Consider the following 21,779-nt stretch of genomic DNA (forward strand, 5'->3'; position numbering starts at 1 on the left):
TATACAACATCTGTTTCATCTTGTTCTCCTCATGGTTGTAAAATGACCTAAGATGCTTTTCACTCGAGTTTAGGTTTCTCTCAGTCTGATTATCAACCTTGAATCACGTGTCTACCTTTGAACCAAAGACCATCTCTAGGGAATGCCATAAGCTGAATGACAGACCAAGCCCTGAAGTGGAGTGTGTGCTGGGGAGTCATCCAGTTCATGTGTGCTGCGTGCTTTCAGCCCAGATCATTGATAAATGGGGGACCTTTCACGAGCGATTCCGGTATTGCCTTTAGACGATGACGTACTTTTAAAGGGCATGTGAAATGCCTGTGACACAATGTGGTTCCCATGTGTCTGTATGTCCACGTCCAGTTAATGTCAGGTACCTTCCCATGTTCTTTTGGAGGTGTACGGTTCATAGCATTTTATCTTTATGTGCTCTTTAACCCCATGCCAGAAAGCCGTATAAATAGGATTGGGCTTTCTTTTGTTGGTCGATGTTGGGTTTCTGTGTTTTAATTGATACCTTTATGAGTTATTTCCTAAAATGATTTATTTTTTAGTGTTTCGGTTCATTAAACTAATCATTTCCCCCTGATTGATGCACTGAAAAATAATTTTTTTTCAGAATAAGTTTTACATCGAAACCAAGCTTAACAGAGACTTAAAAGATGACCTTATAAAGCTGTTTACGGAACATGTTGCAGAAAAGCACATTTACAGCCTAATGCGTAAGTAATTCAACTTACAGGAGTGAGATCACACTGGCAGTGACATACATGTTGTCTCGATCAGAGAGCGTGGGCACGTAAACTCCAGTGTTGACATCTTCTGAGTCACACAGCAGGAAGTGTTGAAGCCCAGTTCTGTAAAGAGAGACCTGAAGAATTGAAAACGTGACTCGAAGGTCACCCAGTGAGCTGGGAGCCACTTTGCCCAGTTACTGGGCAATGCCTTCACACCCGGCCTGATACTTGCCGCCTTTTTATCCCCCTTCTGACAGTAGGGGGAATATGGTTAAGGGGTTCACCCTTAACTTTGTTACTGGCAGCTATCGGAGCACAATGCTATAACTTTGAAACGGTAGTGCAGAACCCTCTCTTGAGCACAAAAACTCTTCTGTAGACTGGCCCTGTCTTTTATTAACTATCTTAGACAGGCTTCTTAGCCTCTGATCCTGTCTTTTCTCTTCTGTGAATTGGGATTTGTAAAATGTTTAATGTGGCAATGTAGATTATTAAGTAAGCAGGTCAAAGTGCCAAGTTCAGTTAGGTTTTCCTCTCTCTCTGTTCCTGGGCCCCCGCCCCCTCTCCGTAGATGGCATCTTATCCCATCTTTTGTAAAAGAATATACGTCTCCGAGTGGAGTTTAGGAAGTCCTTACAACCTAGTGTGTCAGCATCCTTTAAAAGCTCATATTTTCTGAAACTAATAATAAAATAAATTTTTTTTAAAAGCTCATTTTATGCAGTGTATATCATCAAATCATTTTTTAGAATTTGGTACATTTTGGATTTGTAGTACTTAATTTTTGCTTTCCTCAGAGTCATAGTTTCTACTACAATGAACATTTACCAGAATTTACAAGAGAATTGTAAGCTTGACCACAAACACTTTCATTTTTTAGTGTTAATTAAGAGAAAGAATTATTAAATATTGGGCAAGTTTATTTTAGAAAGACAGAGTTTTCAGATAGTATGGATGAAGATAATATACGTTCATTATGTTCTTAAGAAATTCCAGAATTAGAATAGAGATCTAGAATCTTGGGAGTATGACTTTTTGTTTTTTTTAAGGCTGGGCAGATGTTAACAAATCTTTGTACTCTCTCATGAGATGTCCCAACTATTAATTATAGCCACTTAAGTATTATCTCTGATGTTGACATTGTCTTTGTATTTATTGTAAAATAAAGCACAGCATTTTGGAGTCTTTCTTGTCAAAATTCTTTAGAACAGTGCTACAGTTTGGTAGAAAAGCTTATTTGTTATGTAAATATGTTTTTATATTTGGCAGTAATTTGGAAATCAGTTTTATTGGGCATAAGCAAAGAGAATACTCAAAGAACATAACAGTCAAGATCTGGTGAGAAAAAGATAAAACAGATCACGTCTTCCTTGTATTATATATAATCTAATTTTCAATAAAAATTACACTTGAGGGTAGATGCACCTTTTCTTTTCCAAGTAAACTGAAAAGGCCCTTTAGCTTTTACAAATTAGACAAAACTGAGCTTGTCAGATATTTATTGAGCAATTACCAGGCATTGTGCTCAAAGTAAGGGACACAGAAAATGGCCGCTGGCCTTATTGGTTTTGGCTCTGTCACAGGGGACTCTTTATAAGTGTTTGTTATGTGGATGGTCATCGTAAAGATTTTCTAAAACACATACACACTGCTTACTATGTGGTAGGACCTGTTCTATGTACTTCACAAATATTAACTTATTTGTTTCTCATAACTCTAAGTACAGTCATTACCTCTATTTTACAGATGGGAAAATAGGCCCAGAGAGGTTAAAATTATATTTTAGACTAGAAAAACACAGCTGTTAAGGACTGATTTCTTGTCTTTAGTTACATACTTCCCTATATTTACTCATCTCACTCCACCAAAACATAACTACATTCAATTTCTATAATTTTCTAAAATCTCATCAGTAATTTCCTTTTTGTGGCTTCATATTCTTTTGGAAATGCTGGTGTTTTCATTTATTGTTGCTGTGTAACAAATCACCCCAAAGTGTAGTAGCTTAAAACAACTGTCTTTTATTTCGCTCGCACATCTGCAGTTTGGGCAGGGCTTGGTGGGGCAGTGTGTATCTGCTCTGTTCAGCATGTGACTGGATCAGAGGTTGGAGACTTCTAAGGTGGCTTGCTTATATGACTGGCGAGTTGTGCTGGCTTTCGGTTCCTCTCTTGTGTTTCCTTCAAGAGTGAGTGTCCCAAGATGTAGGAAGTGGAAACTGCCATTTGCTTAAGTCCCAGGCCCGGAACTGGCGCGGTGCCACTCTTGCTGTACCCTGTTGGGCAGGCAGTGGCAGAGCCCAGAGTCCTGGGGAGCGGGCACAGACACCTCTCAGTGGGCAGGCACCAAAAGAATTTGAGGGTCATGTTTTAAAACCCAAGCAGCAGGGCAAAACGATCGCCCGCTCTGCCAGTAAATAATTGGCACCTGAATGCCCCGTACTAGCAGTTTGATGAGTGAAGACAGTGACTTCTCACTGCGGATAACGTTTTCTATCCTATCTCCGTGGTGTAATCATTTTCATACGTACATGCTTACAAAATGAAATGGCATCTGCTTTTGGCTGGTGGTAAAATTTCCTTTGAAAATAATTTTTAGTTTGCATTAAACTTTGAAAACAGCAGAAGTACTGGGATATACATTAATCAGAGGTATCCGTAGTATTGATTATTCTGAGCAACGGTGACAGCGCGGTCAGTTAATGGTAGACGTTTCCTGAGAAGACGTGTCCGGGCGCAGTGGAAGACTTAAAGCTCAGCTTGCACAGAGAGTTTTAAATAATTACATCTCAGCGATTATCCCTAGGATCTGCCTTTTAGTTCAGACCTTTGTAGTTTGAAATTTTTTAAAGTCAAGAGTATTTTTAGTTTTAGTTTGGATTTCAAGAATGACTTCTCAATAAAGAAGAGAAGCCCCTGGGTGAGCTCGCGGCTCTGAGGAATAGATGACAGAGCAGAGGAGCGTGGTTCCAGCCCCAGCTCAGCTGTCAAAAAGCCGCGTGACTTTCAGGAGGGCACTTCACCTCTCTAGACTTTAATGTCGTCTGTTAAGAAAGAAGTTAGCACTAGAAGTTCTCTAAGGTCCTAGTCGAGTTTGAAAGCTGTTTACTTACTGATGATCAACCATCAGTGGGATTGTAGGGAGATCCTTGCCTTTTTAAATTATATACTTTTTGGAAGAAAACTAACCAAGGGTAAACATTCTCAGTACTACCACTTGCATATAGGATCAGCGTTTCAGTGCTGGCATGGTAACTAGAAATTATCTGAAATTTAGAGTTAAACACAAATTCTCAGACCTCTTCTGTAACCTACTAGCTCTACTACTTTGGGTGACTTATTCACTGTTTTTTTATTTTGTTTTTAACCTCAGTTTTCTTATCTGTAAAAAAAAAAAAGATGAGAGTTAAGCTTGTGAGAAAGCAAATTCTAAATTAAAGATTGTGATAATAAATTTATGTGAAATACCTAGCACCTGTTACATACCTAATATTTTCTTTACTCTCTCAAGCTACCGCTTCTTTAAATCCCCATTTCTTTTTTCTTAAAAGGGGAGATCAAATGGAAAATCTTTTAAGCACTGTTTTCCTAAAGAGAGTTTTTAAGTGGAGAAGATTTTAGTGAAATATTATACCTTCTCAACTCTAATAATCTTTTGTTACTGAATGTAATTATTTTCAGTTAATTCATGTATATTTTTGTATAATTTAGTCTGTGAATTCATCATTTCTTCATAGCTGTCAAATTTGACAAAGGTGATTATAGTTATGAAAGAGTTGCTTGCAAATGTATATATTTGACCACATAATAAATGTGTGATTGAACATGAAGAGTTACTGAGAATGAGGCTTTTTGGGGGCCAAAACAGTTCGTCAGAGGATAGGAAGATGGATTCATAGATAGAGCCTGGATTTTGGGTACACATTGAAATTAGAAACTTGAGTAGAAGAGACTCTTATAGAACATAAAATTTAGAATATTAATTTTTGAACATGGCATTTTAAAACATTTATGGTGGTGCTTAATATATGTCTGAAAATATATCTATGCCATTCAAAATTATAACTATCTACTGATAATAAACTCAGAAGTATAAACTTGGACAGTGCACCTTTAGCCTTCATCACATAAATCCAAATGTAACTCACATTGTAAGTTTGAAACTATGAAATCGTTGGCCAAGTGAGATGGCGTTTCCATTTTTAAAATGACATAGGCAGGAAAAACATCTTACGTAATTTTACAAGCCTGGCATAGAGTAAACCTATGCTAAATTTTATGGGGTTTTTTTTTTTTTTTGGTTAGTAAATTTGGTCTTTGAGAGATTAAAAAGGAGCTCTTTTAACTTTGTATACCTGTTGTATCCACTAAATAATGCAGTCTGTTTGTATCTGTTAATGATGTTTTCTAGATGAATTATTCTTATCCATTTAAAAATGATCTAATAAAATTTTTGTGTGGCAGTAGATAACCTAAAAGAAAACTGACTTGTCACATTCAGCCAGTGTCCCTGGTTACCAGTCACAAAAGCGAGGATGAGCCAGTGTGATCGCTCTTGACTTTACCTTTAGTAAGAAAAAAAGTACATAGCATTTTGGAAAGTCAGTTTCTGACTCTGATTGCAGTTACTAAAATTAATAGCATGTCTTTCAGAAAAATTCCAGGAGCCTCAAACATGGTGATTTGGGGGAAAGAGAAATGATTGAGAGAAGTAGAGGACATTTTCCCCGCCCCCGCCCTCCCCTCCCCCGCATAAATCTTGCAAATCACAGACTTAATGTTAAGGAAGCACTGTCAGCTCACTCAGTACCACAAACCCCTTAACCATATTAGAAAGCTTCACTTGTTTTCAGAACCTCCATGAATTGAATCATTTCCATTAGAATTGCAGTAGACCTGCACATATGTACTTCTTAGTTTGAGCTCTGTTGCACTGGATTTAAATTTCTTTTTTTTGCTTTTAGCGTATAAATGCTTGATTTGTCCCCTTGGGCTGCTCTTTTTTTCTTGCACTTGTTTACCCTTCAGTCTTGGGAGAAGTAGGAATAGAAAGAGAAACGTGGACAGTCAGTAAATGTTACATAATTTTTATATCCCATTTTTTTCTGATTTCAGCTTTACTTTTAGAAGCCCAGTCAACACCATTTCAGGTCACACCTTCAACTATGGCAAATATTGTGAAAGGCCTGTATACTCTCAGACCAGGTAAACTTACACATCATTTCTTACGGGGTCGGACTTGTTTGTTTATGGTTTTTCCAGCCTTAATCAAGAGGACAGTGTTTCTCTGTGTTTTCTGAGGCCTAATGGTATTTGGATTTGTTGCGGCAAAAAAGTACTCATCATTGTGAAATGTAAACTCAGGGCTCACTTGGAATTCTCTCTATACTAGTGAAAACCAACTTGTTTGGGAAATATAAGAAACAATTTGGAGGAGACACAAATGATAAAATTGAATCTCATATCTGGCATTAATATTTTTTTTAATGCAGTTTCTGCCTCACACTACAAATATGCACAGGCATACACAACTTCATCTTCTTAGGCCTGTTATGTAACTTGCAAGGAATCTAGAAATGTTGCTCAAGTTACAGTCACTTCTTAAAGATAGTTTGAAGAGAGATAATAGAATAGTAGAACCAAAAATCAAACATCACTATATTCAAAAGCGAGGTTTGTAAATTATCCCAGTGTATCTATCTGAAAATAAAAACATTGTGAATTTAAAGGAATCTCAAGATGCTTTTGTACATATCTTCCTATTTCTAAGCCAGAACCTCAGACTTGACATTCAGTTGTCTAACCAATTAAAAAAAATGTCCATGGCAGAGAGACTGTAAAAGTTCTCAGGGCAGAACATTGTTCTACAATCTAGAAACAGGGATGCTTTATTGAGAGTATAGTAGTCTCCCTTATCCGTGGTTTCGCTTTCCACAGTTTTTACCTGTGGTCAACCGCAGTATGAAAATATTAAATGGAAAATTTCAGAAATAATTCATATTTTAAATTGCATGCCATTCTGAGTACCTCACTTCATGTCATCACATAGGCATTGTATCAGCTCACATCATCACGAGAAAGGCGAGTACAGTACAATAAGATATTTTGAAAGAAAGACTACATTCACATCACTTTTATGAGAGTGTATTGTTATGCTTGTTCTGTTCTAAGTTATTAATCTCTTACTGTGCCTGATTTGTAAATTAAACTTTATCATAGGTATGTACATATAGGAGAAAACAGTATATGTAGGGTTTGCTACAATTTGTGGTTTCAGGCATCCACTGGAGGACTTGGAATGTATCCCCCTAGGTAAGGGGGGACTGCTTTAGTTTATCTTTTTGTGAAATTTCTTTTGTCATTTGAGGATTAAATGCAATAAAACACAGTACCCGATAATATAATAAGCATGCTAACATTAACTGTTGTTAATGACTGTCCAGTTGGGTCCAGTGGTTATTTTCTTTTAATTAATCGATGGCTTGATTGTTTGCTTAATTTAAAAGATTTGTCAGAATTTAGCTTGCTAAAATGGAAACCAAGTGAAAACTGTCCTAGGGGTAGACTGTGACATCAGAAACACCTTCTTTCTCAGGCTACTTTAAACAATTTAATGATTTCTACAGTATTTAAATACGTTACTTAAATTTGGATTGGGTCTTGCTCTATTCATAATTTTTTAATTTGTATAGTTATATAAAGTAGCAAAAATATTTTATTACGTGTCAAACTGACGTTTTTTCTTCTCCCAGTTTCTCAGAATTTTGCATTTCATTTTCTAAATGTGATTAAAGTGGCTCATGAATTTTCTTTTAGTGCTAGGTTATGAATGATTTATTTTATTTTGGAAGGCATCCAAGTATAGTATGACAAAGTTCTAAATTTTGCCTCCCAAGTGGGCAGCTTTATCATAAAAACTCTGGCTGTTCTCATAAGAAACAAATTGCAGAATAAAAATAATCACTGAGGGTAGAAACGCATATAGATACATGTTTATTTAAATGCTATTTTAGCCGAGTTTGAGCTCTTATAATAGGATTTATACTAGTGAGAATTCGGTATTTGAGAATTGCCCTTTTGAAAAGGTGAATTTTATCACAGACTAACCTTTTGGTACCCTGTGCATTTTCTGAGATACTATTAAACGTATTTTGACATTTACATGTTTTGCCAGTACCAGTTATGTTCCTGGTTCATTAAAGCAGTTTTATTCACCTGACAGATTGTTAAAATATTTTAAAAGTTGAATTTTAAATGTAAAAGTTTCTTTCATTGCAGTGATTCTCTTGTGCTGATCTTTGTGTGATGAATGCATCTGAATCAACCAAGAAAGTTTTTTAAACTGTAGATTCCTGGCTCCTAATCCTTGGATGTTCTGTTGACTATTACTATTTTAGATGTGTTTTAATTCTGTCTTCAGAAGCCTAAAATTTTAAGCCTCAGCTTAAAAATAATTGCAGGCATCCCATCTTACCCTTCTTCATTCAATACACACTTTTCTTTGTTTCTTCATCTTTATTTAATAACTGCCTGGAATTCCATGAAATGGCAGATATGTTTGACTCCTGCCAGCTCTGAGTGGTTAGTGGTTCCCCAGAGCACACTGTATTGAGACTCTTTCCAAACCAGTGTCCCCAATCTTTTTGGCACCAGGGACCGGTGCTCCTACAAGCATCTAATGCCTGATGAGCTGAGGTGGAGCTGAGGCGGTGATGCTAGCGCTGGGGAGCGGCTGCAGATACAGACGAAGCTCTGCACACTTGCCTGCTGCTCACCTCCTGCTGTGTGGCCTGGTTCCTAACAGGCCACGGACTGCTAGTGGTCTGCGGCCTAGGGGTTGGGGACCCCTATTCTAAGCCATATTTGAGTTGATCTAGATGGAAGAACACAATTGAGAACATTTTGCCGTGAATTAGTACAAGGAGTGAGTGGACTGGTCCTTGTGTCATTTGCAGTGCTTGGGTTTTGTTCTTTTGTTTTTTGTTTTTTGTTTTTGCCGTTTCTAGCTTAGCTCTTCTCCTGTTGGACATTTGTTTTTTTCACTTACCAATGACCCAGCATGGCACAGCATTGGCGTGATTCTTTTCAGATATAGCATTATATTTACTCAAGATTACAATTTTTAGAGTGAGCTCGCTGGAATAAATAGAGCATTGACATTTTATAGGTTTTGACATATATAGCTAAGATGTTTTCCAAGAGGGAAAATTTGAAAGGGCCAGATTAAAAGAATCTTTTAAGGGTAACAGTGCTAAATTAGGGCCACCAACACAAAAGGACAATGCTGGTTTTGTCACACCCCTGCTGCAGGTGGGCATTATTTAGAATTAGTGTTCATTGAGTAGGGGTTAGAGATTGGGTTTATTTTAGCTTGAGTTTTTCTGAGTATTAACAGGGCTTTTATTCTGTTTATTTTTCTTGTAAATTAGTCGGTCCTGTCTTTCACTCATTTATCTGGTCTTCTGATTTGTAAAAATATTTTATAATAAAAATACTAATTCATCTTTGTCATGTCCGATGGAAATATTTTCCTTAGACTTCTTTGCTTATTTATTTCTGAATGTTTTTCTGTAGATTATTCCCTTGATTGTTTATCATTTTATTAATAAGCAACCATTTAATTATTGTCTTTTACTGTTATATTTATTTAATTTGCTGTTATTTAGTATGGATCAGAATAGGTTTTTATTTCAAAAGTACTTACCAGTCGTCTCCAGCCCACTTATTAAATGCTCAATTTCCCCCCCCCACCTTTTTGTGATACTTACTTTTTTTATTTGTCTGCTTATTATTACCTGTACTGTTCTGTTCTTGGCCAGGATGTTGTTTTAATTAGTGCTTAGTAGGGCTAGTGCTTCCACTACCTCTTCTAAGTCTCCTCCCCCTCAGAATTCTTCATGTATCTCGTTCATGTTTTTCCTCATAGTTAGAATTTTTGAAAAGGTCTATTCAAAACTTCTCTAGAAATTTTCATTAAACTTTGTTACATCAGTAAAATGTAAAATCACCTGCTTTCTTTTACACTGTAAATTCTTTTTAGAAACGAAATTTGACTTCTTGTGTGTACTTTATCAGAAGGGGAGTATACCTTAGTTTGGTTTAATATATTTGAGCAAACAAAACTTTCCCTTGTCCATTTAATTTAATTTGTTTATATGGTTTTTTAATGAGTCTTTTCCTTCCCTCGCAGAGTGGGTTCAGATGGCTCCAACTCTATTTTCTAAATTTATTCCAAACATTCTCCCTCCGGCGCTGGAATCTGAACTTCCTGAATATGCTGCTCAAGATCAGAAACTTCAAAGAGAACTTATACAGAATGGTTTCATGAGGCAAGTTTTTTTTTTTTTCTTTTTGTTACAAAATATATCCACTTTTTTAGGCCAGTTTGTTTTGGCTGGGGAGGGATGCTGAGGTTCCTAGAACACAGAGCAGGAAGGAACTGTCCAGGAGTCACGGTGCTGCTGCCGGGAGAGAGGTCGGTCATTCTCTGTGGAAATGCCGACGCCGGGTTTTGGTTTTACAGAAGCTGCTCTGCACTAAGTGGATTTTGAAGAAGGGATTTCTCCCTGGGTGGCAGTTAGGCTGGGCAGTCTTCAAGAGCTCTTCCAACTTTTGATCTTCTCATATTCTGAACATTTGGAAAAGCATTGTAGAAATTTTAGAATCAGTTATAACGTACTTTTATAACTAAACTAGCAGATGACTAGTTTTATGACTAAACCGGTAGAAAGAGGCTTTGGATTTTGTTTTCATATTTTTACTTTTAGCTTACATTCTAGGTGGGTTTTTTTGTTGTTGTTTGTTTGTTTGTTTGTTTGTTTTAAAGTAGAATATCGCTACAATGTGGCCAGAGAATTTGCCTCCTTTGGATTCGATATACGCACTTTGCTAATTTCTCTAAAATTTATAATTCAATATCACATCTATAACCCAGAAAATCTTGCAAAGTGCATATTTTTAACTAAAAAATTCCCTATGGGAAAGCACCAGGTTATGTCAATACATCATTGAAGGGGAGTATGTAATACCCTATATTTTTATAATCCTTACTCTTAGCATTTTTGTCTATCTTCTCTTACTTGAATTCCTGGGATTAAAGTAAAAAAGTTGTGAAAAGAAAGATATCTGTGTTTTTCACTTAGACATAGCTGTGACCACAAAAATAATTGAGTAGTGACTCAGTTATTTCTTTAAAAAAATTTTTTTTTAATTAAAATTATTGGGATGACATTGGTTAATCAAATCAAATAGGTTTCAAGTGTACAATTCAATAACACATCATATGTATATTAGTGACTCACTTATTTTACTAGAGCTGGGGATGGACATTCACTCTCATAGGTTCTGAGGCCAAACTAAATCTCAGAATATCAGTCCCGACCCAGATCACTGTTACCAGGTCTCTGGTTTCAGCACAGGTTGGCAAAGAAAGCAGAGCGTTTCTTGGCCCACAGATTGGCATTCTTTCCCCATTTTGTCCTGGTGGCATCTGCATCCATGTGGTCATGGGGGCAGTGAGTAATTCCCTGGTCATTTACCTCACTCATGGGAAGTCTCCATGAAGCTTTTTTAATAGAGAGGCCTTATAAACCTGACTTTGCTGTTGCAAGTTAGGGAAGGAAAGGCCCGTGGGAAATGGAGATAAACAGCTAGTTTTTCTCCCCAGTGTCCAGTGGTCAGGCGTTTCCTGACATTCACTATAATATTTCTAATAGCGGCATTATTTTCATGCATAGAATGAGGCCATTGATACAATACTAATTTTCCTTATTCACTTTTGAAGACTTAATATATGGTTCAAAAATTAAAATGATACACATTGAGAATGAAAAGTATACACTGAGAAGTTTGCTCCCACCTGTCTCCCCATCTCCTCCCACCCCATTGGGTAATCATTTTTATTAGATTCTTATGATTTCTTCCGTTTCTTTTACACACACACACAGAGATACAGGCAAACATAGTATATGTTCTTAATTTTTCCTTTCCTTACACATTCAGTTATGTAGATATACTACAAATTGTAACCAGTCCCCAGGAGATGGCAACTTGAATTATTTCCAGTCTTTCACTGTTATGGAGAACACTGCAAAGCATGGTCTTCCTTGTCCATGCCATGCGTAATTTTGTACCTGTTCCAGGGATATCTGGAGAGTAAATTCCCATAAGCGACATTGCTGGGTCAAATGTAAGTGGAGTTGTAATTCTGATTAATATTGCCAAATTGCCCTCCATAGGGGATCGAGCCATTTTGAATCTCCTCCAGCAGAGCTTGAAAGTGCCCGTTCGTCATGGCCTCGCCTGTAGTGTATGTAGCTAAACGTTGGTGTTTCACCAGTCTCGCAGGTGAAACATGATTAGTGAGAAGTGGTTCAATTTGCCTTTCTCTTGTTACGAGTGAGGCTGAGCATATTTCATATGTTTATACTTCCTTTTCTATAAACTGTCTGTGTATGTTCTTTGCTCATTTTCTGTTTGATTGTTAGTCTCTTTTTCTTGGTTTCTAGGTGTTCTTTCTGTAGTGAAGAGATTGATTTTTTGCTTGAGATAAGACAGGTTTTTTTTTTCAGTTTGTCTTTTGACTTTGCTCATGATGTTGGTTTTTCTTTTTAATTTTAAGACATGTAGACTTTGTGTGTGTGTGTAACTTTATCAAGTTTTATCTTTCTGTATTTCAAATTATAGTTAAAAGTGTTTCCTTAAATATTTTAAAATAAATGCAGAATAATTTGAGTATACCTTTTTTCCCCTAAGCTAATCATAATTTTGAAGCTTTTATACTTTTATTCACGTTTTATTTGAATGTCTGCTTTTAATTTTAGAGACGAGCTTATTGATGCCTTTTAAAAAAATAAACAGCCTTCTGAAAACTTTTACTTTTATGAAGCAGTTAGGAAGATAGGTCTTGTGGATTTCTGTGAACACCTTGAATTCGCCTTCCAGAGCAGTGAGTGGAACTGTTTAACTGTTTAACTATTAAACACATCTGGAGACATTTTCCTCATCCTAGTTTTGGAACCAGAATAAGAGAACAGGGTGTAGTCCTGCTCGCTGTAGAGCAGCTCTTACGTAGAATTCGCTTGAGATGAGTGAGTGACTCCGTAAATAGCCTCACGTAACATTGCCTTGACGCATGAAGGACTAACGTGGGCACCGTTCCGCCACGGCCAGGTTGGTCATCGTCGGGGAAGTGCTGTGGAGTTCTGGTGTATATTGGAATTTTTGTTTCTCTTAGTGGAATTCTTTCATAAAACTTCTGCCTGAAATTTAAACGTTGTATTCCAAGAGGCGATCAAATTGAATTGGTCTATTTTACAAACCGAATCGGGCCATTTCTAGAATTAAATTAGCAATTTATTTTACACTTACCGTGAGGATTAAAGTGAGATAAATTATTCTGGTGGGTGGCCAACACGATAATCTCGGATTCGCTCCAGCGCACCGCTCGGCCGGCTCAGACCGGTGGGGAAGGACGTGCGCACCGCGTACTGAGCGGTTGAGAGGAAGTCCGCCTGCCCCGCAGCTCCTGTGCTGCCAGCTCTCGCTCTGCGTTCTGCCCTGCCAAACTTCATGCCTCCTTTGATCGTTATTTGGCTAAGATTGTTTTGGAAGAAATGGTGTCCACTGATGCAAAAAAATTGAGAATCTAGTACAGGCTCTAACAAGAATTCTGTTACTGGCTCGTCTGATATGAGCAGTCATTTTATGGTTTATGTGTAACCAACCACATGATTCCTGTTCAGCTTTGCAAACGTAACTTAAGATTATGTTTCACTTACGTGATGTATGGAGTCCCGAATAAGTAGTACACCGCTTAAATGTGGGTGGCACAGAATAATTCTTAGAAATATCTTGAAATAATGTGTGAATGTTGTAAAATATATCCTCTTGTACATTTAATGGACAGATTCTCATTTGAGCTGGAGTTTATGTGAAAGATCTTTAGGTGCGTGGAAATACAGTGTAGACTTATTTCAAAGCTAGAATTAACGTATAAGCTGAGGGCAGCGTTTTCTTTTTATCGGTTACCTGCGCAGTTGAATTGATTGTGGTCGGGAAGGGCGGGCTGGTGTCTGTTGCTGTCAAAGATTAGATTCGGAAGATAAGCTCATTTGGGAACGGCTAACGTGCATGCTCTTGGGTGGAGCATCCTTATTCAAACCAGCCTGTGGTCCATTTCAAAGTGTGTACCAAATAGCTTTTAAAGGCAAATAAAAAATCCTTTCTAAGTAATTGTTACCTGGATTTCTGAAGCAAAATGGAACCTTGTAGTACAGGGGGTGTTGGTCTTTTAGCTGAGCGGGTTGCTCTGGATTAAGGCTCTCCGTTTAGTTGAGGGGGGTCTGGTTTTGAGCACAGCTCACAGCCTTCCCTGCTGTGGCATTAGGGCATGTCTTCGGCAGCCAATTGCAAACGTCACATTTACATTCGTTCTCACATCTGTATTTTTCTACTGTTATTTTTGTGTGTGTGTTTTTTTTTTTTAACACTTGGTGGTTGAGAATGAAGATTGTGTATACAAGTTGAGGTTCCAGATATAAAATCCTATATCTTCCTTTTTTGATCAGTACTAACTTGTTGCAGAGTATTTGTTGACTGCTACTATGAAGATACTAGTGTAACTAATAATATAAGACACTCAGCTGGCTTTGTCTAGGTATAGTGTTCACAATAGAAGTGTTTAAAAAGTGGCATTAGAATGTCTGTTCAGAGTTCTAGGCCGCCTAAGGCTAGTTCATGCTAAAGGTAGTGCCTGTTTTTCTCTAAATGCTCAGTGTAGAGTAAAGCCCTTCAGAGGTCATCTGGTGTGTTGTCCTTCTGCCCATCATTAAGACTCCTCACCTAGCCCAGCAAGAGATGCCTTTCCTAGTCTCGAGCATAACCAGAGAAAGAAAGTGGGAAACTCCAGTATCTGGAAGATTTTGAAAAGCAGAAAATAATTACTTGAGCTAGCTAGCATTTTAATAATCCATCTGTAGAAGCCATTTATGAATTATTCACTAACTTGTTAATTCAGCAGATATTTATTTTTTACTACGTGCCAGACACTCTTCTAGGTCCTGGGCGAACCAGACAGGCAAAGTTCCTGTTTGTATGGAGCTTATGCTGTAATGTCAGGAGAATATAATGAACACAGGAACAAGTTATTTCAAATAATAATAAGTGCTGGGAAGAAAATGAAACAGTCTGGGATAGAGCATGAATGACCAGGGCATGAGGGAGGGTCTCTTCCAGCTCACTTGGTAATGTTGTGCCTTCTAAGGAGGAGGCGGTCCAGCCAGAGTGTAGATGACAAGGACACAGCCACTGGCTAACTAGGGGAAGAGCACCACAGGCAGAGAGAATAGTAGATACAAAAGCTCTGACTGTGCAGGGGACAGAAAGAAAGCGATGTGGCTGAAGTACAGTGAACGGAGACAGAAAATGAGGGGGGGACAGAAAATGAGGGGTAGACAGGAGCCATATCTCCCAGGGCCGGGAAGGTGAATTGATTTTTGATTTTTGAATTGATTTTTAATTGTAATGGACACTCACTGAAGGGCTTTAATCGGAGGCGTGAAATAGTCTTATTTATGCTTTTACATAAGATCACTCTGGCTCTTGTCTGGACTAATAGGCTCTTGCAGTTGTGCGGGGGAGAGATGATAGGGTCTTGGATTGGAGTCGTAGCCATGGAGTGGGTGAGGAGTGTGGTTTATTTTTGAATAAAATGCTCCAGAGTGAAGGAAGTAGAGGAATCAAGGATGAGCCAGGCTTTTGGCCTGAGTAACCGGGTGGGTCGTGATGCCATTTATCGAGGCAGACCGAGGAAGGTGGCGTGGGGTCAGCATCGCATTCTGGCCCTGGCAGATCTGCAGGATATGTACATCGTCCAGGTGGTGATGGCGATGAGCCGGTTGGATCTCTGTCTGAGGTGCAGGGGAAAAATCAGAGCTGGAGATATAAATCGGGGACCCACTGGCACGTGGATAGTATTTCAAGTCACAGGACGGGCGTGATTACTGCTCTAGACCAAGGAAAATACATGAGGAGAGGAAAGGTGGCCGAGGACAAAGTGCCAGGAAGAGTCAGGTGTTCAAGGGAAGACGAGATCAGCTGTGTCCGTGCTGCCAAGGGACCGAGAAGGAAAAGGCTGGCGACTCGGTCAGTGTTACTCATCATGTAGGCATTTTCGTCATTTGTCTGAATTATTGTCTGAGAAGCTAGAGGGACAAAAATAGGTTGATAGGTAGTGTAGAACTTAATCAGAGCCTCTGTTTTCTTATCTCTAAAGTGGAATGAGAAGCTTTGGTGTTTGAGGATGAACTGGTTAATTATGTAAAGATTCTCGATCTTCCACCTGCAAGAAAGCTGTTCACGTTCTTGAGATTCTGAGATTTTTCAAAAGCTTTAAGCAGTTACTGGTCTCATAATAGGCTTTTAAGGGAAGATTTTGAATTATCCTATTTCATATTTGAAATTTGCCCTAGTATATGAAGGTCACTAGGAATATTGATAGCAGAACCCAGTTTAATCTTCAAAGACATTTTTGTCTGAACCTATTTCTAGAACCCAGTGTAAACCATCTTTGTAGATAATCCTTCATTTAATAGCTTTCTATATTTAAAAGACAGCAGTCTTTAGCTAAGAGTATTCAGGTTATAAATGACTCAGCTACTGATTAAGTTTAATGTCATTTTAAAATAGGTTATTTGGTTAGAATGGAAATATCTGCTATAGTTCCATTATCAGTTATGTCAAGTCATTTCTCCTGTTTTTGTATGTGAAGATGTCAGTCAGTTCTGTTGACTCCCTCTTCCTTTTTTTAATCCCCAGAGGTGACCAGTCCCGCAAGAGAGCTGGGGATGAGTTGGCTTATAGTAAGTAATGAAGTTCCTTACCACCTTTGATGGTTTTGTGATGTAAGGTAGCCACTGGCGGTGACTGTGTGGTGAGTATAATGAAATCCGTAGTGTTCTTGATGGTGGTCTCATTAGGCACTGTGTGTGATCAAGGTCAGATTACTCTGCAAGCTGTGGCCACTGTGAAGTCCAGCTGGTGGCAGTGATTCCTAGGCAGTTGTCAGGAGGCTACCAGACTCTTTAGTTTCTCTTAGGATGGGAGAATGCCCCTGTCTCAGCTCCTGATGCTCTAGCCCCCTTTCACTTTATGCAGACCACATGGTTTTGACATGTGTGTATGTGTGTGTGTGTGTGTGTTTTCAAATCTTCTTTTTGGGGGATTGGGAGGTGGGTGAGAAATAATGTATTAAATAGCAGATGCCTAGCGTTATCAAATGCCGTCTGCTATTCATACTTTCTCCTGTTCTGATGATTTTTTTTTCAGACAGCTCGTCAGCGTGTGCAGGTTCCAGAGGGTACAGATAGTGAATGTCTTGAATGTACTTTCCTTCCTGAAACAAGGACACACTGGAGCTGCAGAGACTGTATTCAGAGCACAGCGGGGTCCTCCACTCAGGAGCTCTGCCACAAAGCTGTTCTTGGAAGAGGATGTTGGACTTCTTATTTTGGTTTGTAATTAAAAAAAAAAAAAACCAAAAAACTAACAAACAAAAAACAACAAAAAAACCAGTCAGTTGCTGCTAGACTTGGGGATGATTTTGAAATGGGGCAATCTTTTAATGAATTTATCTGCAGATTCCGTGAGGAATAAGCATCTGGAAAAGTGACCATTGCTAAGTGAAATCCGGCAGCCCAAATCAGCAGCTTCCTCCAAAAATATAAGAGCAGAAGAACTTTTTTTTTAAAGCACTTGTTTTGTTCATTTGTGGACTTGGCACTTCAGTATATTGGTTTCACACATAAGGATACCTTTTGCTTTCTAATCGAGCAGATCGTTAACAGTCCAGTATTTTTCACCCATAACCAAAACAAACCCCTTTGAAAGAGTTGGTCTTTGTTTAGCATTAGAAAGTCTTGTTAAAGGGAAATTCTAACCCTGCTTTTGCTGTAACTCCCCCTCTCAGTTCACAACTTTTTTCTACTCTGTGCCTTGAGCTTTGTGCACTTTGCAACTCTGACCCTGTTATCAAACTCACAAACGCTTCCTGAAAAAGTTTATGGTATCAAGGAAGGACTAGCCTGTCAGCATGGCAGGTTTGACTTTACAGCAGGTTGCTAAAATAAGTGGGGGAAATAGAAACAAGTTGCACACTCGTCAGGTTTCCCCCCGCCCCACCATGGCATGTTCGCGTTAACGTTGGGGACCAACTCGCGTAGAACCTTTCCATTCCCTCCATCACTTACCATGCTGTCACCGGTACTGTGGCGTTGGCGTCACGCTAGTGTCGGGGCGGCCAGCACTTCAGCAGGAATACTGTTGTAATACTCCCCCTGTAATACTGTTGAGAATCATCCAGCAGTGAAGCTGGTTCCTGTGATGCTCTAGGAAGCAGATACAGTTATTAAATCCAAATATAATCAGTGTGTAGGATTCCTGATCCATTTCATTTTAAACGAGTAAGATAAGTACTTAAAAAAGTCTGCACTCTGCATCTTTGAAACATCGCGTTTGAGTGTAACAGAGAAGTAGCACTGCTGTTTTAAGGCTCCCTTTCAACTGTGTTGGCAGAGCTCTGCTTTCTGTCTCTCTACCTACGGTGCTGTTCAGTTCCCATTAAAGACTGAAGATTATTCTAGTTGTTGTTGAAAGGCAAAGAAAGATAGAAAACTACGGCAAGTGAAAAAATTTTTTTCTCAGTTTTGCTTGATTCTAAATTGAGCATATGCTTGGGTTTATTCGGCTGTGGCAGACTAATATTTACTTCAGAGAGAGCAGAAAAAGAAGACATCAGAGATCCTATCACACTTCTGGGTTGCAGGTTTTCCCTAAGAGGTGCCTCTGCCAATTTAGTTTGTCTTTTTTGGGAGAGTGGGCTGGTGGGAGAGTTAGAAGTGTGATCTTGGGAGCAAGTAAGTCATCTAACGGAAGTTCTATATTTGTAAAATTATTATTCAAAGAAGTAAAATAAAGGTTGCCAGATTTATTTTTTTAAGTACTTATCAACCACGGTTGGTGGCTTTAGCGGAGGACTTGAATCAGACTCATTTAACTCTGTGAGCATCTTGGATTATATGATAAACACTGAATTACTGTAAGGATATATACAGGCCCTCACTGGGCCTATACGATTTGATTTGCTACACCAGTAACATTCTAGTTTCAAGGACAAATTCTATTTTATCATGAATTCTGAATTTTACTTTTCTCAGTGGAATGCTTGCTGCAGGCTTATAAGTAACACCTGCAACTGAAATTTCTCCTGGGTGGTTTTAATAATATTTCTGAAAGGAATAAAATTGGAATGTTTCTTTAAATGTGGATGAATTATTCAGTATTTAAATAATATACTCAAATGCTTTTTCTGGGAGAGATTATTCTTTTTTTGGCTAATAATGGAACTTTCCCTATAAAAGCATTGTATTATGATGTGAATTGGCATTAAAATCTTCGGATGTTTTTGCATTAAGTTAATGGAGAAATATTGTATATTGTCTTCTTTTTATTATTATCTTTGTGTTAACAAAAAGTGGGCAAAGTTTGCAAAATCTAGTTTCTCTAAATTTTTGCACAGTGATGGCAGCCAGCTGTGGGTTAGGGCTTGGTCCTGCAAAGCCGTGATGGGAAGGCACGAACTGCAGAAAGAACATACTCCTTTTCCTAGTGCGTGTGACCCGGTGGTTACTTGTTTTTACCCCCTGAGATACATTGCAGTGTGAAGAATCTATTTCTTTATTTCAAGCCAAAATTCACCTTGCTAATTTAATTGGGATTCCTAACAAAATCTTCGCACCATGAGAGGAAACAAGATTTGTCCTCCATCTTGTATTGACTAAGCACTGTTTGCCAGAAAGTATTTTCTTCTCTCGTTTACTTGTATTCATCTTGCCAGTGCAGTATATAGTTTTTCCACCCGTAGTTCAGTACTGGCTTTTGTGGAGTCAAGTTGCTGAAGACAGAGAACTGTACATGCAGTGTATTTGGCTAAAGTGCTGGTGCGGATATGCAGCCTGAGCCTTGACCCTCCAAAAGAAAGCCAGCTCAGTCACCTTAAAAGAGTGACGTGTAGAAGAATAAGTAGATGATCTTGTTTTGAGAGAATGGTACTTTTTTTTAGGTCGGCCTGAATCTTCAGTAACAGGGCCATCTTATGTCCCCTGTTCTCACAGCTGCACTCTAGCCCGACAGGAGTTACTGCTTTGTTTCCTGTGGGACAGAAAGCAGAATCGGGTGTAGTGACTCAAACCTCATGGTTCATAGACAGAGTTAGTGAGAGAAACTCAAACCTGGACGCGTGACTTGGACATTATTACATTTTGTGGAAAAGTTCCTCTTTTTCTCCTGTCCCCTTTACAAGTTTGAGGCAGTTCCCCTCCGTGTCTTTGGGGTGTAGATGAAAACCAGTTTGTGAGTGAGCTTGCAGAAGAATGGGTGCCCGTGGCCGTCGACGCTGCACGTGCGTCCCCAGCGCCGCAGCCCCGCCCCGCCGCCACGCCCCTCGCTCTGCGTCATGCTTTTTGTCGGGTTGCACATTTTTGCACACGTAAAGAATTCCTCAGGAAGAGTTTGCACATGCATCACCTCGCAATATTCTGTACTGACCGAAGAAGGGATTTGAGAGTCCTTCAGCACAAGTGGAGAACTTCAGAGCGGTGGCCCGCGCACGCGTGCTAGCGGAGGCCGTGGTGACCTGGCCAACACGACCGGTGCCTGCGGATATGAAGTGAGCAGGGACACTTGCGTCCTAGTATTTAAATCAGCCTGCTTAACCTCCCAGAGTAACCCTTCCGGATTTGTCGTCTTATTGAGGCTGGCTGTATTTTCTTCTGTGTTTTTGCCATTTTATCACATTTATTTCCATGATTATTATGCAAGAGTTGTCCTTAAGCTAAAAGTCAGTTGTTTAATAAGCAGCTATTATTAGAATAACTGAACATTGTTTTATGAGTATACACTAATCTGACATATTAAAAAAACTTTACAACTAAAAACTAACACAAAAAACCTACCTTAGCTATCCAGTCGTCATTGGATGTTTTGAGTTGATTTTTTTATTGCGAGTCATCGAGCTTCAGAGTACCACGTTTACTTTACTCCTGGGCCTCTTGAGACTGTAAAATTTATGATCGGAATGTGACTCCCCTGACTGCCACCTGTAAGAGGGTTCTAGGACCTTTTTGGTTGTGATCGCTGTTTTCAAGAACATTGCATAAGATGAAGTTCATATTTGTCAAGTGAAAATAGAGGTCGTGGTAGTTGGCGGAGAAATGGCTTTCCTATTACTATCATGCCCTGTTGGTCTTTGCCCCAGCTTCCAGCCACCAGAATATGTAAAAGGACCCCTATTTTTTTCCAAGGGAAACGATTCCTCTTCTGTCCCCACTGTTTATTAACTAAGTCATTCATTGTGACACTTTCTCTCCTCCACTGGCCAAGATCCTGTTTTGAAGCTCTTTTCAGAGCTGAGTGGCACAAGTACATAGACGATTTCTGCTTATGTTGATGGAGTGGCTGTGGGAGAATTAAAATGCTAATCAGAGGACCCTAGTATATATTGTACCCATACTGGATGGAAATTATCTTCATTTCTGGTTGGACTGGATTGTTTAGAAAAATGTTAATTCTTATAATTCTGGGAAATTTATAGTGTGGCTCTGGGGTGAATTCTGTGGTTTGAAAAAAATAAATATTTTGTATTGATTCCCACATGTCATTTCAATGTTGTGACTGTGTACTAAATGCAATAAGACTGTGGATATTCTCCTAGAAGGACATGTTTTTTTAAAGCAGATGGCAGTTTAATTACTCTCATTAGTCCCGCTTGTCAATATTACCACCATGCAATCCAGGAGAAATTATTCAAATGTGAAGTTGTGGGGATTTATGGCTGGCAACGGGAATGCTTATGAATAAATAGAAGGTTAAGTGCAGGCGAGAGGCTTTGCCCCCCACCAGCACAGCCAGAGCGAGGATGAAACGCAGAAATCTAGCCTCTGGTGGTGCTCGTTTCTTGGAAAGCATGGCAGCTCTTAGAACAAGGTGT

The 21,779-nt window shown here is 38.9% G+C and overlaps 1 protein-coding gene across 2 annotated transcripts in view; it reads left to right on the forward strand.

Moving 5' to 3' along the window:
• CACUL1 (CDK2 associated cullin domain 1) overlaps positions 1–21,442 on the forward strand; it is a 63,387-nt gene extending 41,945 nt beyond the window's left edge. The window contains exons 5-9 of one of the 2 annotated variants that reach the window (XM_039871074.1): positions 620–722; positions 5,852–5,941; positions 9,927–10,065; positions 16,553–16,596; positions 17,063–21,442. In XM_039871074.1, the coding sequence (XP_039727008.1) occupies positions 620–722; positions 5,852–5,941; positions 9,927–10,065; positions 16,553–16,596; positions 17,063–17,103 (417 nt within the window). In that variant the 3' untranslated portion in view covers positions 17,104–21,442. The remainder of the gene's footprint in view (positions 1–619; positions 723–5,851; positions 5,942–9,926; positions 10,066–16,552; positions 16,597–17,062) is intronic. The other variant, XM_039871075.1, reaches the window with a different exon arrangement.
• The last annotated feature ends 337 nt before the right edge of the window (positions 21,443–21,779 follow it).

Source organism: Pteropus medius, unplaced genomic scaffold (genome assembly GCF_902729225.1).
Source record: "Pteropus medius unplaced genomic scaffold, Ma_sr-lr_union100, whole genome shotgun sequence".
NCBI classification, from domain to species: Eukaryota; Metazoa; Chordata; class Mammalia; order Chiroptera; family Pteropodidae; genus Pteropus; species Pteropus medius.